Source organism: Anabrus simplex, chromosome 4 (genome assembly GCF_040414725.1).
Source record: "Anabrus simplex isolate iqAnaSimp1 chromosome 4, ASM4041472v1, whole genome shotgun sequence".
NCBI lineage: Eukaryota > Metazoa > Arthropoda > Insecta > Orthoptera > Tettigoniidae > Anabrus > Anabrus simplex.
Window position 1 is genome coordinate 363,097,326 of NC_090268.1, and position 16,663 is coordinate 363,113,988.

General features: G+C 36.2%; 1 protein-coding gene across 3 annotated transcripts in view; it reads left to right on the plus strand.

Moving 5' to 3' along the window:
- LOC136872278 (uncharacterized) overlaps positions 1 to 16,663 on the plus strand; it is a 287,188-nt gene that overhangs the window by 195,948 nt on the left and 74,577 nt on the right. For all 3 annotated transcript variants that reach the window (XM_068227513.1, XM_068227514.1, XM_068227515.1), the window contains exons 5-6: positions 12,309 to 12,503; positions 13,940 to 14,099. In XM_068227513.1, coding sequence (XP_068083614.1) covers positions 12,309 to 12,503; positions 13,940 to 14,099 — 355 coding nt within the window. The remainder of the gene's footprint in view (positions 1 to 12,308; positions 12,504 to 13,939; positions 14,100 to 16,663) is intronic.

Sequence of the window (16,663 nt, forward strand, 5' to 3'; positions counted from 1 at the left end):
TTACATTTAAGAAGGTGAGCATAACTTCAACAATGAAATTTACAAGGAAAATTTAACAGGGAATATGACATAATTACAACCATCAAAATGGAAAAGTGTCTCCAAATTATTACCAAGAAAATAACGTAATTTGAAATTTAAAGCAGAGGCCTTCAAAGCTGCTGTCTTCTCCTAATACACATCAGTGAGAGATGCATCGCTCCACAGGCTTACTCTAAATTGATGCTGCATTACTATAGGCAACCCGAATTTAAAAAAAAAAAAATTTACATTACACCAAAGGTTAATAAAAAAGAATTGCCTCCAAAACAAAGGATATGCCTAGCTGACGACCTAAAGCATTACAAAACCAAAATGGTAAAAACCAGGGTCTAAGGCAGGCCTTTCCAACTCGAGCACTTAGTGCCGGGGCGCACCAGTGCTGCACTCAGCAGCACCGTTCCCCTCCTTCCCCACCTACCCCGCGCAGTGGTCGGTGCGTGTCTGCGTAAGAGACAGTACATTCATTCTCATTCTCTCTCTGTGTGTCATTCTGAGTAGAATCTTTTCTATAGAACAGACAGTGGAGTAGTTGGTTTCACCTTCGTTAAAAATGTCGTTTAATCCTTCATGGATGGATTCATATTTTGTTCTCACTACCGAAGGGAAAGCTCAGTGTTTAATTTGTTGTGTCATTTTAAGCATAAAGTCTTCAACTGTGCGACGACACTACCACAATAAACATGTTTCCACCTGTGATGACATTGTTGACACAGCAAGAACCGAACAAATTGCTAAGTTAAAATCAAAATTGCTAATTTCTTCAGAGATACGTAATAACTTACTCATTAGGAATTGTTTTACTTGCAATTTAGGAGATTTGTTTTCGTTTTTGGTTTTGTATTATTAAGAACAGTTTAGAATTAGACTTAGTTGTTGTGCTTCTAAGAAAAAACACCGGGCGAGTTGGCGGTGTGGTTAGGGGCGCTCAGCTGTGAGCTTGCATCCGGGAGATAGTGGGTTTGAACCCCATTGTCGGCAGCGCTGAAGATGGTTTTCCATGGTTTCCCATTTTCAAACCAAGAAAATGCTGGGGCTGTTCCTTAATTAAGGCCACGGCCGCTTCCTTCCCATTCCTACCCTTTTCCTATCCAATCATCGCCATAAGACCTATTGCAAAAAAGAACCCACAATGATAATTATTTTAAATATTTTATCTCCCTGTCCCACAGATTCTTGAACCCAACACTTTAGAAGGCTCAGTTCAAGCACGTTATTGGCTATTGTTTTTTTGAAAATTGCAAAAAACAGATGTTTTCTATTCTGAATTTAAATAAATGGAGAACTAGGACGTCTGTCTGATGCGGACTTGGAGGCTGTACTTAGAATTTCTACTGCCAAATCGATTGTACACATTATTGGTAAATTAGTTGCCCCAAAACGATTTCTACTGTCAAATCGATTGTACACATTATTGGTAAATTAGTTGCCCCAAAACGATGTCAGCAATAGACTTAAACGCTAAATGTACATTAAGGCAAACGCAAAGTATGTACAGAATAAATTGTGTGTTTATGTGTTCACAGAGCTGTAAAAAATACTATTGTTTTCATAAGCTGCGTGCTGACTTGACGACCTGTGGTTCTGCCTCTGCCACTTCCCCTCCTTCCCCCACCACCTCAACGATGCTATAGCACAGCACTGGGGCTGCTGCCGGGGCCGGCCGGGGCTGTGGGAGCACCTCAGTTGGAATCGCTTGGTCTAAGGTAAACTCCAAACAAATTAATTTACATATTAATGTAACATTCGAGAAAAGAAAACCCTTACCCCGGGATGACTGGAGCAGCTGAACGGACCACCTCACAAGGTGCATCCGATCTTGAAAACATACGGAAACCAAAGACGCGGACCACAGCCCTGCTCCTGCTAAGGAGCCAAAGGCCGGAAATTGAGAAACACTCAAACAGCCAATCAGGGAAGCTACCTATGATTCGACCCAATATTTCACCAATAATAATTATTGTTATTTTTGCCAATAGGATTACAACACCATATATGGTAATGTGAGAAACATATTTTAATATTGGATGTTAATATGTAGGAGCTATAGTTTCTGAAGTGCGTTGGTTTCTAGAATACAGTAACATTTCAGTATTGAGAATTTTAGTTAAGAATTGTGCTCTCTAAATAATATTTATGACTCAAATTTTAATACCAAAATTATAGTTGAATCAATTTTATTTTAATATTGCAAACAATTTTTAGCCAAATTTTCAAATTGTAAAAACTGTGTTTTGGACGTCAATGTGTTTTATAATTAAGAGTTACTCCATTTAAACATTGCAAATCACATTGTCATAATTTTTAATGTGTATATTATTCTTGTGTTTTAAATATTGTTATCAATGAAATTAGATTTACATTCAATGTAATGAAATTTGTAACAACAATCCAAATATGACAAACCTTGAGACAATTGTATAGGCTGATGATGCTTATGAATAAAAGCGAAACATGTCCCGGTAAATTAGTGCTGTAACATTACAACTTAACAACACAAACTGTAATTTGTATTGAAAAGGTGGATCAAAATAACCAACAAATTGTTAATATATCATAGCATAGTTCAATACGGGCCTAAAAATGAGATTAGTTACATGTAATGTGATAGCCAACCAGGCAAAAACTAAGACAAACAGGTATATTAACCTCAAGGTTAAAGTCAGTAAGATTGCTAAAGATATCTGGTTTTTGAAAGAATGTTTAAGGTACGGTGTAATACCGAAATTCTTAAGGTCTACCCAAAGAAAGAACATATCAAGTTCAAAATCTCTTGACACCCAGAACAGAGTAAACAAAATATGGCTAAAAAACGAATTAAAGTTACTGTACAGAAAAAAATCGCTACTAAACTTACAGCTCTACAAAGCACACTTAAGTATATCCCATTTTACATCGCCTTTAGACTGGAGCTCCATTCAACGACATACTATTGAAAAACTCTCCAACATCTTAGACAGAAAGCAAAAAACTCTAGAAAACAAACTGAAACACCTATTAGAAGATCCAAAAAAGTTAACTGTTAATCGAAAAAATGATTCAATTCCTTTGAAGATAAACAACCCCGCGACAATTAATTTATCAGACACAAAATTTTCTGAAAATGAAATGAACATACTCAACAAAGGAACTAAGTTCAATTGGCCCAACCCGTACAAAATGGAAGAATTAACTATCACAATAGCGGAATTTGAAGCAAATATAGGGAAACTGCCGGCAGAAATACAAAATGACATTAAATATGAAGTAAAAAAGAAACTCCCAAGTTTAGTAAAAGAAATGAAAACTAATTCCGACCAGACCCTCCTAAAACAAATAAAAGATTTAAAGACAAAAATAAAAGATAACGACATTATCGTGACTAAGGCAGATAAAGGCGAAACAATAGTCCTAGTAAATAAAGGTGACTACATCAAAAAAACCGAAGAATTCTTTTCTAATGATTCTTACACTATAGTAAATAAAGACCCGGTCTCTAGAATTCAAAGGAATCTAAAAACAATCCATAAAAATTCAACTTGTTTATTTAACGAGCAAGAACAACAAAAAATGGTCAACATGAACCCAACATTACCCAAGGCAAAGGCACTACCTAAAGTACACAAAAACAATACACCCATTCGACCAATTATAAACAGCAGAAATAGCCCAACATATAAAATATCAAAATTTATACATCAGTTCCTCAAAAAGCATTATAAGTTCCAGAGTAACTCCTCAATTAAAAACTCAATTGAATTTTGCGGAAGATTTAAAAACTTCAACTTACAACCCCACCATAGAATGAGCTCGTTTGACATTTCCAATATGTATTCAAATATCCCCATTAAAGAAACGATCGAAATTATTAACTCAAACCTTTCCAAATATAGCAACTTAGGTAAACTAGAAGTAGAAGAATTTATTACACTACTTAAATTCGTACTAAATAACAACTATTTCACCTTTAACAATAAAATTTACCACCAATTAAGTTTAGCCATGGGTGACCCCAGCTCAGGAATATTAGCAGATATTTATATGGATAACATAGAACATAGCATAATAAAACCAAACATAGAAGGAATCTGTCTTTGGCTGAGATTTGTTGACGATACGTTTGTAATAATAGACAACCGAAAAAACAACAGCGAAAAAATCCTTGAATTTTTAAACAACATCGATAGATACGTAAAATTTACCAAAGAAGACGAAAAAAACAACTCATTGAATTATCTAGATGTTACTGTAACACGCTTGAAATCCAAATTTGATTATCAGATATACAGAAAACCAACACACACGCCAATAACAATAAGAAATGAATCACTCCACCCCAAATCCCACAAACAAGCAACCTTTTTCAGTATGGTCTACAGAGCCTACAAAATACCCTTATCACCCACGAATTTTACAAAAGAAATAAATTTTATAAAAGAACTAGCACTAGCCAATGGATATAAAGCAGACATAGTAAATCAAATCATCAACAAAGTAAAGCTCAAAATAGCCACAAACCTCACACCGGAAGAGACTAAAAAATCCAAATACATAACCTTCACTTACACCAGTTCAAAGATTCACCAAATAGCAAACCCACTCAAAAAACGGGATATGCAAATAGCCTTTAAAACATACAACACTAACAAAAACTTATTTTTTAACCATAACACAGTAAATGCCTACAATAACAAATTTCAAGGCTCCGGAATATACAGACTAACATGCGCACAGTGTAAATCTTCATATGTTGGCCAAACTGGACGCAGTTTCCTAACCAGATACATGGAACTCTTTAACACCTTAAAACACAATAAATACTCCCCAATGAGTAATCATATGAAAGAAACCGGCCATCATTACACCTCAATAGACAAAGACCTTACAATAATCAAAAGAATCGAAAAGGGGAAGCTAATGACAGAATTCGAAAACATATATATTTATTTGGATCAATACTTCAATAAAGGTAAAAACTTGAATGACGCGATTGAAATAAAAAGTCCGTTAATAGAACAGTTGCCAACATTATTATGAAATCTCAAATCAGATAAAAGCAAATTCTTTAAAATATTCAATCTAAATACACTCACAACTGAAACCATTTCGACAACGCAAAAAAGTCCCCCTCCACATAACACGCCAAAGCTTAACGCCCCGCCTGCAGGATCGTCCCCTACCCCCACCTCGACAACAGATAAGAATACCCTACCACATAGCACGTCAATAGCAAACGCCCCGCCCAACATCTCTTCCCCTCAACCCCCTACCCGCCCTTCACAAAAACTCTCTCATACGTACAACACAAGGAGTAGAGCCACAACAGACAATAGTCACAGTAACGCAATAAGGTCCACAAGATTCTGTAGCAGCAGACAAAGGGGTAAGTGATAATGCAACATCAACACTCACATTACAAGCACAACATACACACAATATTACTTAAGTTCATTTCCATTTGTTCCAGATGCTTCTTCCATTCTATAAATTGAAAGAAACATAATCAGATACTCAAAATTTGGATTGAAACCCCTTTTAACCATAACTTACATCAAAACAATCAACTTCCAACGGAGAGTCTGGCCGCTACAAACAAGAATTAAACATGTCAATATTTCCTCTGATCAAATTGCCAAACTGCAGCAGCAAGCTTCATCAAATCTAGAAGCCATTTTCCAACGAACCCAAGACTTCAATTCTAGATTATCATCAAAACTAATCACGCATAATGCAAAATTACAGTCTTTTTAAATAACATTATTTAGAGAGCACAATTCTTAACTAAAATTCTCAATACTGAAATGTTACTGTATTCTAGAAACCAATGCACTTCAGAAACTATAGCTCCTACATATTAACATCCAATATTTATATTTATGACTCAAATTTTAATACCAAAATTATAGTTGAATCAATTTTATTTTAATATTGCAAACAATTTTTAGCCAAATTTTCAAATTGTAAAAACTGTGTTTTGGACGTCAATGTGTTTTAGAATTAAGAGTTACTCCATTTAAACATTGCAAATCACATTGTCATAATTTTTAATGTGTATATTATTCTTGTGTTTTAAATATTGTTATCAATGAAATTAGATTTATATTCAATGTAATGAAATTTGTAACAACAATCCAAATATGACAAACCTTGAGACAATTGTATAGGCTGATGATGCTTATGAATAAAAGCGAAACATGTCCCGGTAAATTAGTGTTGTAACATTACAACTTAACAACACAAACTGTAATTTGTATTGAAAAGGTGGATCAAAATAACCAACAAATTGTTAATATATCATAGCATAGTTCAATACGGGCCTAAAAATGAGATTAGTTACATGTAACGTGTGACAAGTTGCGAATTGTAGGCAGAACTCGACAAGAACTCTGACGATGACTTGTTTGTTTGATCAGATTTCTGGAAAGGAAATATCATAAATAAGGAAATAAACAAACACAACAAACAAACGATAAAATTGAGAAGAGTGCACTATGTTACTTGCCGCCACGCGCGGTTTACATTGAAACGGTAAAAGTGGAGTGCACAGCTCGGCGATAAGGTTAGGCGGGCTGGCGAGCGTGAGGTGGCACTCTGCATTAGATGTGCTGCACTGTACATGTTGGTGTTTATTTCGTGCTTTGACCCTCATACTCAATCTAACAGTCCCAAAAGATCTTCAAGACATTTAATATAGCGTCATACTATTCATGTGTTAAAATATTTGGCCTACATATATCCTTTTATTCCATTGACGAAATATCGCCAAATGGTCTTTTTAGCCAGTGTGACCATTGACAATATATCGTCAGTTGGTCTTTCTCGCAAGGATTGTCACTAATTAGATGTTGGCTTTTCAGGCGTTTGCTCTATTAACCATCCCACTCTGACGAGTCTAGTGTCAGACCCTACCCACTGATGCTGGGGTGTATGCAGGTGAACTTATCAGAAGCCTCTTATGTGGCACAGTCTGATAACTGCATACGGGAGATAAAACTCCACAATGGAATTAATGCCCGCCTAGCAATTCCAAATGGTAATTCTAAATTCCCATGGAGGGAATTAGATATTTTTCCACCAATAGAGCATATAAAAAATTAGATGTTGGCTTTTCAGGCGTTTGCTCTATTAACCAGCATTTCGTCTTAGGTCTGACACTAGACTCATCAGAGTGAGATGTGTCAGACCCTACCCACTGATGCTGGGGTGTATGCAGGTGAACTTATCAGAAGCCTCTTATGTGGCACAGTCTGATAACTGCATACGGGAGATAAAACTCCACAATGGAATTAATGCCCGCCTAGCAATTCCAAATGGTAATTCTAAATGCCCATGGAGGGAATTAGATATTTTTCCACCAATAGAGCATATCAAAAATTAGATGTTGGCTTTTCAGGCGTATGCTCTATTAACCAGCATTTCGTCTTAGGTCTGACACTAGACTCGTCAGAGTGGGATGTGTCAGACCCTACCCACTGATGCTGGGGTGTATGCAGGTGAACTTATCAGAAGCCTCTTATGTGGCACAGTCTGATAACTGCATACGGAAGATAAAACTCCACAATGGAATTCAAATCAAAATCAAAATCTCTTTATTTGCAAATGAGGTGTCTACCTCGGTGGCAAATGGTACACTAAAATACATTATTGTCAAGCACTAAATATTAAATTAACAAGAGAAGAAAATTGTTCCTATAATACAATATTATACAATTTACGCTAACAATGTTTTCTATTAACACACAGCTCATCCTTAATAAATTTATATTGTTTACAAAATTCTAATTATAATATCTCCTGTACTACTTACAAATATAGTCAACTGATATACAGTATGTGGAATTGCTTCAAATGATACTATAAAACTGGTATAACATTAATATTTACATTGCATTTATTTATTTATTTACTTTTTTTTTTTTTTTTTTTACCCGTTCTGGATCCTAAGTAGCATAACGACCTGCTGCGTCTTAACCAGAGCCCCTTTTGCCACCACTTTTCAGAGTTCCTGAAGGGCCTTCACAGCTACCGTAGCGGTCCGAGGGCCCTCGAAGTCCCCACTGTACTTCACCCCTACAGGCAGTCTCCTACTTTGGCTGTCCGAACTCCTTAGACCAGGGGATGGAATTAATTTATTCACACACATTTTTTTTTATTTACAATAACCTGCACCGGTCGAATGCCCTCTAACACTTCATTTATTTTCTCTGTTGCTGTTTATTCTCTTCTTGAATATCTGTACAGATTTTGGAAAAGGATCAAACACTACCGCTGGTAAACTGTTCCACTCCTTCACACCCTTCCCAATGAATGAAAATTTACCCCAATCGCTTCTGCTAAAATTCCTTCTAATTTTATATTTGTGGTCAGTCCTGCCGATATAATTATTTTCCAACTGAAGCCTCTCACGGATATCTCCCCATGCTTCTTCTCCTGTATAGGCTCTATATAATCCTGTAAGTCTAGTTTTCTCCCTTCTCTTACTTAAAGTTTCCCACCCAAGTTCCTTTAACATTTCTGATACACTACTCTTTCTCCTGAAATCCCCTGTTACAAATCTTGCTGCTTTCCTCTGCACACTATCTATTTCTTTTATTAGGTATTCTTGGTGAGGATCCCAAACACTGTTTGCATATTCCAATAATGGACGAACCATACTCAAGTAACTTTTTTCTTTTAATTCTTTGTTGCATCCTTTAAGTAGCCTCATTATGACATGTAATGATCTGTATGCTTTCCCAACAATGTCATCAATATGACCCTTCCAGTGCAAATTACTTTCAAATCTCACACCTAAGTATTTGCACTTGCCTTCTTTTGGGATAACTACCTCATCCAAAGTATATTCAAATTCAGTTTTAAAGCTCCTGTTTGTAAAAGTTGTAACAGTTGATTTGCCTCCATTAACCTTCATATTATTTTCTTCAACCCATTGTTGGATACTTTCAAGGTCCCTTTGTAATTCTGAACAATCCTCAATGTTATTTATTTCTCTATAAACAATTATGTCATCTGCATACAATCTTATTTTTGATGTTATATTGTTCCCTAAATCATTTGCGTATATTAAGAAAAGTAACGGACCGATTATACTACCCTGTGCAATTCCCTTCCAAACTTTCTCTTCCTGCGATACATTATTTCCTACTTTGACTTTCTGAACCCTTGAATTTAGAAATGCTTTTATCCAACGTGTAACCCTTACGTCCAATCCTATTCCCTTCAATTTCTTTAATAATATTCCATGTTCCACTCTATCAAAGGCTTTGGAAAGATCTATGGCTATGCAATCTAACTGACCTCCTGAATCCGACTGATCTGATATGTCCTGCTGAAATCCCACCAGTTGTGCCTCACAAGAAAATTTCTTTCTAAATCCATACTGGCTCCTCATGAACCAATTTTTATCATCACATATCCCTCTGATGTACTTCGATATTAAACTCTCCAGAATTTTACAAACTATACTGGTCAGGCTGATTGGTCTGTAGTTCTCTGGTTTCCTTTTATCACCCTTTCCTTTATAAATTGGTATTATTATAGATTCCTTCCATTCCTTTGGTATTACACTATTATTTATGACATAGTCAAAGAGAAATTTTAAATAAGGCACTATGTACCACCCCATTTTCTTTAATACCTCCCCAGTAATTTGATCACTTCCTGCAGCTTTTCCTTGCTGAAGCAGTTGGATTTCTCTGAAAATATCTTCGTTTGTGAATGAGAAGCTTCTTGTTTCCCTCTGTCTCTCTCCCTCTCTATCTTCTGTTTCGGTTTCCAACTCTTGACAATCATCTACTGAATCTCCAAATTCCCTACTAAATAGGTTTGCTTTCTCAGTATCTGTTAAATAGTGTTCACCCCCTTCTCCCACCATTGTAGGAATTTGGACTCCTTTTCCTTTTTGATTCCTGATATATGAATACAGCTTTTTCCATTTCCCTTTGTGGTCATTACCCTCTTGAAGTATGCCATTCATATAATTCTCTTTTGCTTCCTTTTTCACTCTATTCAGTTCCCTCATTAGCTGTTTTCTAGTTTCTCTACTCTCCCTACCCTCTTTGATTTTCCTGTTTACTATTCTACATTTTCTTTTTAATTTTCTTATTTCCCTTGTATAATAAACAGGGTCTGAGGTCATTTTACCCTTCTTAACAGGTACAAATCTCTTCTCTCCTTCCCAAATAATTCCTTTAAATTTAGCCCAAAGTGTATCCACGTTACTCCCTTCACTTATCCAACAACTGAATTGTGATTTAAGGTAAGTCCCAAATTCATCAACTTTAGCTTTTCTGTACAATTTCTTGTCTTGTGTAACCCTCTTATTAAGCCTTTTTGGTACGAGTCCTACATCCATTATTACAGCCTTATGGTCTCCTATTCCTTCAATTACCTCAGTTTTATCAACAATTTCCCACCTAGCAATTCCAAATGGTAATTCTAAATTCCCATGGAGGGAATTAGATATTTTTCCACCAATAGAGCATATCAAAAATTAGATGTTGGCTTTTCAGGCGTTTGCTCTATTAACCAGCATTTCGTCTTAGGTCTGACACTAGACTCGTCAGAGTGGGATGTGTCAGACCCTACCCACTGATGCTGGGGTGTATGCAGGTGAACTTATCAGAAGCCTCTTATGTGGCACAGTCTGATAACTGCATACGGGAGATAAAACTCCACAATGGAATTAATGCCCGCCTAGCAATTCCAAATGGTAATTCTAAATTCCCATGGAGGGAATTAGATATTTTTCCTCCAATAGAGCATATCAAAAATTAGATGTTGGCTTTTCAGGCGTTTGCTCTATTAACCAGCATTTCGTCTTAGGTCTGACACTAGACTCGTCAGAGTGGGATGTGTCAGACCCTACCCACTGATGCTGAGGCTTCTGATAAGTTCACCTGCATACACCCCAGCATCAGTGGGTAGGGTCTGACACATCCCACTCTGACGAGTCTAGTGTCAGACCTAAGACGAAATGCTGGTTAATAGAGCAAACGCCTGAAAAGCCAACATCTAATTTTTGATATGCTCTATTGGTGGAAAAATATCTAATTCCCTCCATGGGAATTTAGAATTACCATTTGGAATTGCTAGGCAGGCATTAATTCCATTGTGGAGTTTTATCTCCCGTATGCAGTTATCAGACTGTGCCACATAAGAGGCTTCTGATAAGTTCACCTGCATACACCCCAGCATCAGTGGGTAGGGTCTGACACATCCCACTCTGACGAGTCTAGTGTCAGACCTAAGACGAAATGCTGGTTAATAGAGCAAACGCCTGAAAAGCCAACATCTAATTTTTGATATGCTCTATTGGTGGAAAAATATCTAATTCCCTCCATGGGAATTTAGAATTACCATTTAGAATTGTCACTGACGATATATCGTCAGCTGGTCCTATAAGGGTTAAATGCTCTTCCTGGATGATGACAACCTTTTACATGGGAATAATTCAGCAACACAAAATTGCAAGTCGTAGAGATTTCTAGGTAAGTAATATCCCATATAGTTGTAATGTAACAGATATAGTATACTAATGTTATATTTTATTTACTTAATTATAAATGTGTCTTTATCTTTCCTAGCATTTACTGCATTGTGCTAAACGAGGTCTACTGTCTTGCTAATCCTTGCCATATGCTCTAATCTTGGACATCTTGAGGGTTGTACCCTGCACGTTATCCATCTCTTTGAAGGTCTCCTGATTCCTGATGTTTACAATCAAATGATTAATAATGACCAATAGGTAGCCTTTAGTTTCTTTGTATTCCCTGTACTTCAGTAGGCTCACTCAAAACAGTGCCCTTTATTCTCAAGCTAGAAAATTTGCAATGGAATGTTGACTGTTTCCTGAAAGTTAATATGCCAATTATCTATGTAGTGTAAATTTGCTATGTGATATGTGATTGAATGAGACTATGAAAATCTCACTGATGGTTTGTTAGTTGCAACAAGATGATAAGAAAGCTTGGACAACTCATGGGCTTGTATTACAATAATTACAGAAGAGGACTTCATTGATATTTACATACTGATCAAGAGACTTGTAGTTCATGCTTTATTTTAATATGGATACAATTCATTTTCAGTTCAAAAAGTGTTCGAAGGGGCTGTTATGTTAATATATCTAATATTTGTGCTGTCTAATATTTGTACATGTCAACAGGTACTTATTTTTGTTCTATAACTATTTGCCTTATATACATATTTTCTTTTATCTAGATAGTCATGTGTAATCTCTTATAATTTCTCTTTCTTTATGCAGAATGTTATTTTTTTTCTTTTGAAAGGTTTTTCAACCAGTCATCAAGCAAAAATGATTTCAATGCTATGCCTCAGGCAATAGAACCAGAAATTCAGAGTCAAGATAATTCATATTTAAAGACCAAAGTTAATTGCAGTCATAGTAAAACTTCTCTACTGAAATCATGGATTCACCTCGCACAAAAAAAATTTCGAATGAAGACAAATAATCATTCAAAAAGGTATAATATTTTTGTTATGTTCTTTTATATTCATGTGTTGTAAACTTGCTCTTGAATGTGGTACTTTACCTGGAAATAAATGAAGTTAATATTGCATTATTGCTTTTCTCATGTCAGTATTACTTGTCATTTGAAGGTTAATTTCACAAAGTATTTTTGAAGTCCAAATGCAAAAAATTGCTGAAGTCCACTTTCTTATTTTTGAGGCAAATGAGCTTTGAATATTTGAAGAGTTCTTTGAATTAACACTGTTCTCTCAAGCAAAATTATTTTTGTAAAATAAAATAAGAAGCTTTCCATAGCTTTACCTGTGAGAGAACTACATAGAATAATATCCTAACAAATTATCAAGGATGAAAAAAAAATGGACTGCACAAATAGAGTAAATTTTTGAGTTGTTACCTTCTAATGGTTTACCGTTTTAAATAGTACCAAGCCTAACAAACTATTGGTTAATTCATAAGTTTATTCAACATCGTCCTCATCTTTCCTTGATCAGTGTGGTTTTATTGAGAGTTAGCTTTTCACTCTCTGCTGCATGCTGCAATAGGTGCAGAATATAAAGTTTCTTTGAATTCAGTGTGACATTGTGACATTGGTCCCGTTAAAATAAGGATGAGGCAGCAGAGAGCATGCGTTACTTCTCCCTACTTTATACAGGACCACTTTGTACATTGTTTGTTATGGTTTCTGCAGCCTCAAAACTGACATTCCGCCACTGTTGTGCCTGAGACACTTTTTTTAAATCCTTTCCTGACAGAGAGCATCTTGTTTAACCTCATCCTACTCATTCACTAGCCACTTTTCCTCTAGCTCAAAGGTTGTGTTCCGAAAAGCAATCTTAAATTTTTTTTTTTTCTCTGCATTTCTTTCATGTTTTATAATAATCAGGATCATGCACTTTGTTAGCCTTCTTTTTGTGGAACTCAATAGTTATGAAAACACAGTCAATAGCAATCAAGTGACCTCCAATCACACAATATACTGTATTCTCTGCAAATATTTGCTTGTCAACAAAATTTTGAGGATAGGCAAAAAGGAAACTATTCTTGTTTCTGCAATAACAACTGTCCACAAAGAGCCTCAACTTTTTGTCATTAAATATGAAAGTACTTAATTGGGACCTTCATTACAAGTATGGAATCAGACTTGTGAAATGGATTTAGGCATTTTTTGAACAGTAAATGCCAATCTTATCTTACGTGGTGCTATCATTTCATGGCAAAAGGAATTACTACAAAGCTAAAATCCATCTCTAGAAAGATACAAGAAAATCTCAAAGTGAACTTGAGCATTTGTTTCATTTGGCCCTTCATTTGTAGATTAATATGAAGATTGTCATACCTTATTTTTCTACATTGTTGAAGTTGAAAATTAAAAACTTAAGTGACACTGTTAATGTACTATTAATTTTCCTGAATGTTTGTTTTAAACAGGAATAAAAAGAAGCAGTTTGACTTGCCAGGAGAAGACTATGGATTTAGTTCTGTGCTATCTGAGTCCAGTCCTACTATGGCTAATCGAACAGTTGTGTTAACTAAACTACTAACAAAGTTTGAACTAGATGCTTATGTTCCTTTATTACTGGAGCATGAGGTATGTTATAATCGATATAAATTAATTGTACATGGTGGTAATAACTAAATGTTCTACAGTTGAGAGAGGGAAAATTGAAAACTACCATAATTTTGCACATCATCTGATGGTAAATGAATGACGTATCCTAGTGATAAAAGAACACTTCTTGGCTAAATGGTCAGCAGACTGGCCTTCAGTTCAGAGGACCAGGATTTGATTCCTGATTGGACTGGGGATTTTAACTCCAACTGGTGAATTCATTTAGCTCAAGAACTGGGTCTTGGTGTTAATACACTTCTCTTCATCCTCATACAGCTCACTACTCTACCAACCAACACACAAACTCGTAATAGTGAATACAATCCTCGACATGGGGTTGGAGTAAAACTGGGCCAAATCTCCATTAAGTGTTGGCTGCAATAAATTGGGAAAAGAAGGCCAGGAGGGATCGCTTTTCTGTTCCATATCTACTTATATTGGAAACATTAATTTCAATTTCTTTTTATTTCACTCCTCTCCAGGGTTCATTTCATTCAGAGTCTTTCAATATTTATCCTCAGAATCCTTGGGGCGTATAGAAGAAAGTAAAACTAGTTGAGCCACCTAACAGAATACTCTGCCACATTTTTGGGGTCCATAAAACTGAAATTAATACAGAGGTAGCATGTTTTACTATCCACTAAATTTATTGAACTACTTTCTATACTTAATCACAAGCTCACTCATGTTAATTTTTCTCTCAGTGCAGTTTTTACTGCACTCAGGCATTCACACTGCACACCAGTGTGTCAAATTCCTCATCCCCAACATGGCTTCTCACAGTGTAGTGTCATTCCAGATTGGTTCACAATATCAAGTCTCAAACTCCTTGTAGTCATTGTGACAAACTTGCTCCTGTTCGATGACTCATCATGGATTCACAATCGTACTCTTGATGCTCATTCACATTTGACACACTGAAGACTGACTCACAATGACTGGTGTGTGCCAGTTGCACTCTGTGTAAAGTCCTGTAGAAGATTCTAGTGGTTTCTAATTACAGACCTTTCGGGGTGGCTGGTCCATTGTTAATCAGCTTGCAGCTTCTTTTCTTATTGCAGGGCTCAACAATCACTGGCATTATTTTGCATGTTGCTGGCCCCATCCACAATTTAACAAGTGCCCCACAATAATTCTCTCACTGACATTGTCTTTATTTATTTTATTTATTTTATTTATTTATTTATTTATTTATTTATTCATTCATTCATTCATTCATTCATTCATTCTCCTCCATTATTAGACCCTCTGCTATATGTGTTGAACAGATCAAAAGCAGGATAAAATTATAAATACTAACATGAACTACTACTAAACTACCCAACTATTTTTATGTAAAACGTGAGAAAATGTATGTAACCTGTAAACAGGAGGTTACATAACCAAAAGGCAAAGACAATTGTACAGCAGTTGGCAACCACGACACTTGGCAAATTATCTAAAGTAGAAGAAATTGTTAACGAAACCTGTAACCATTAGGTTACGTAACACAAGGGAAAGAAAAAGCAACCTGGTGTTGACCCACCTCTTAACGTTCATCTGACTGAGTCAGCTTGTCTGGTATTATGATGTACCACTAAAAGTAGTGATGGGCAGTCTGAGACAAGGTCTTGAGATTTCTCGAGACTAGCACAGGCACTATTTCTCGCAAGAAATTTCGAGAAATCTCGAGAATATTGTCCTCGCATTGTGTGGCGAGCAGCGTGTCGTAGGCCTACAGGTAGTTGGAGCTGAATGCATGTTTGTGCCAAGTATGCGAATAGCAAACCACGCGCCTTCTCCATTCCATGAATGTGTGTCAACAAGCGACTAAGGCGTTTATTTCTACCAGGATCTATTTTGACGCTGTATAACATAATTATATAGGATACACATTCTGGCATTGCATGCATTGGTAAGTACACAAATGAATAAGCTAAGTACAGAAACTGACGGCTACTGTAGGTACACGTACCTGGATATTGGAGGCATGCATATTCGAACTTGAGACGAGGCAAGATGCGCCTTGCTGCATATGCAACCACCATTACGCATGAGTGGAATGTGTAATCTAAAATGCTTGAGTTTGCTCCAATTCTTTCGCCACGGGTAATGGACAAAGCTCTTGAGACTGATTCTCGTGTGCTGCGAGCTGTGCGATGTCTCAGAAACTGCGAGCGTAAGCTTCATAGTATATCATCAGCAGTTCTCATATGAAAACGTGTGTGACGATAAATTTTGTCAAAAGCCTAGAAAAGCACTACATGTTGAACTATGTGCTCCTTAATACCATTAATGAAAGTGAAAACAGAATGTCAGTATCCTAAAGTTCAAATAATGCACGCCTCTAGTATCAGGTGTACATCCTATCTACAGTTATTCGCAATTATGCAGGGTTATTCAGCTAAGATGTCCACCCCAAATAAGTTGTGAATAGCTTAAGATACTGACATTCTATTTTCACTTTCTTTAATGGTATTAAGGGGTTCATAGTTAATCATGAAGTGCTTTTCCGAGCTTTTGACAAAATTTATTGGCCCACACGTTTCCATATCAGAACCTTA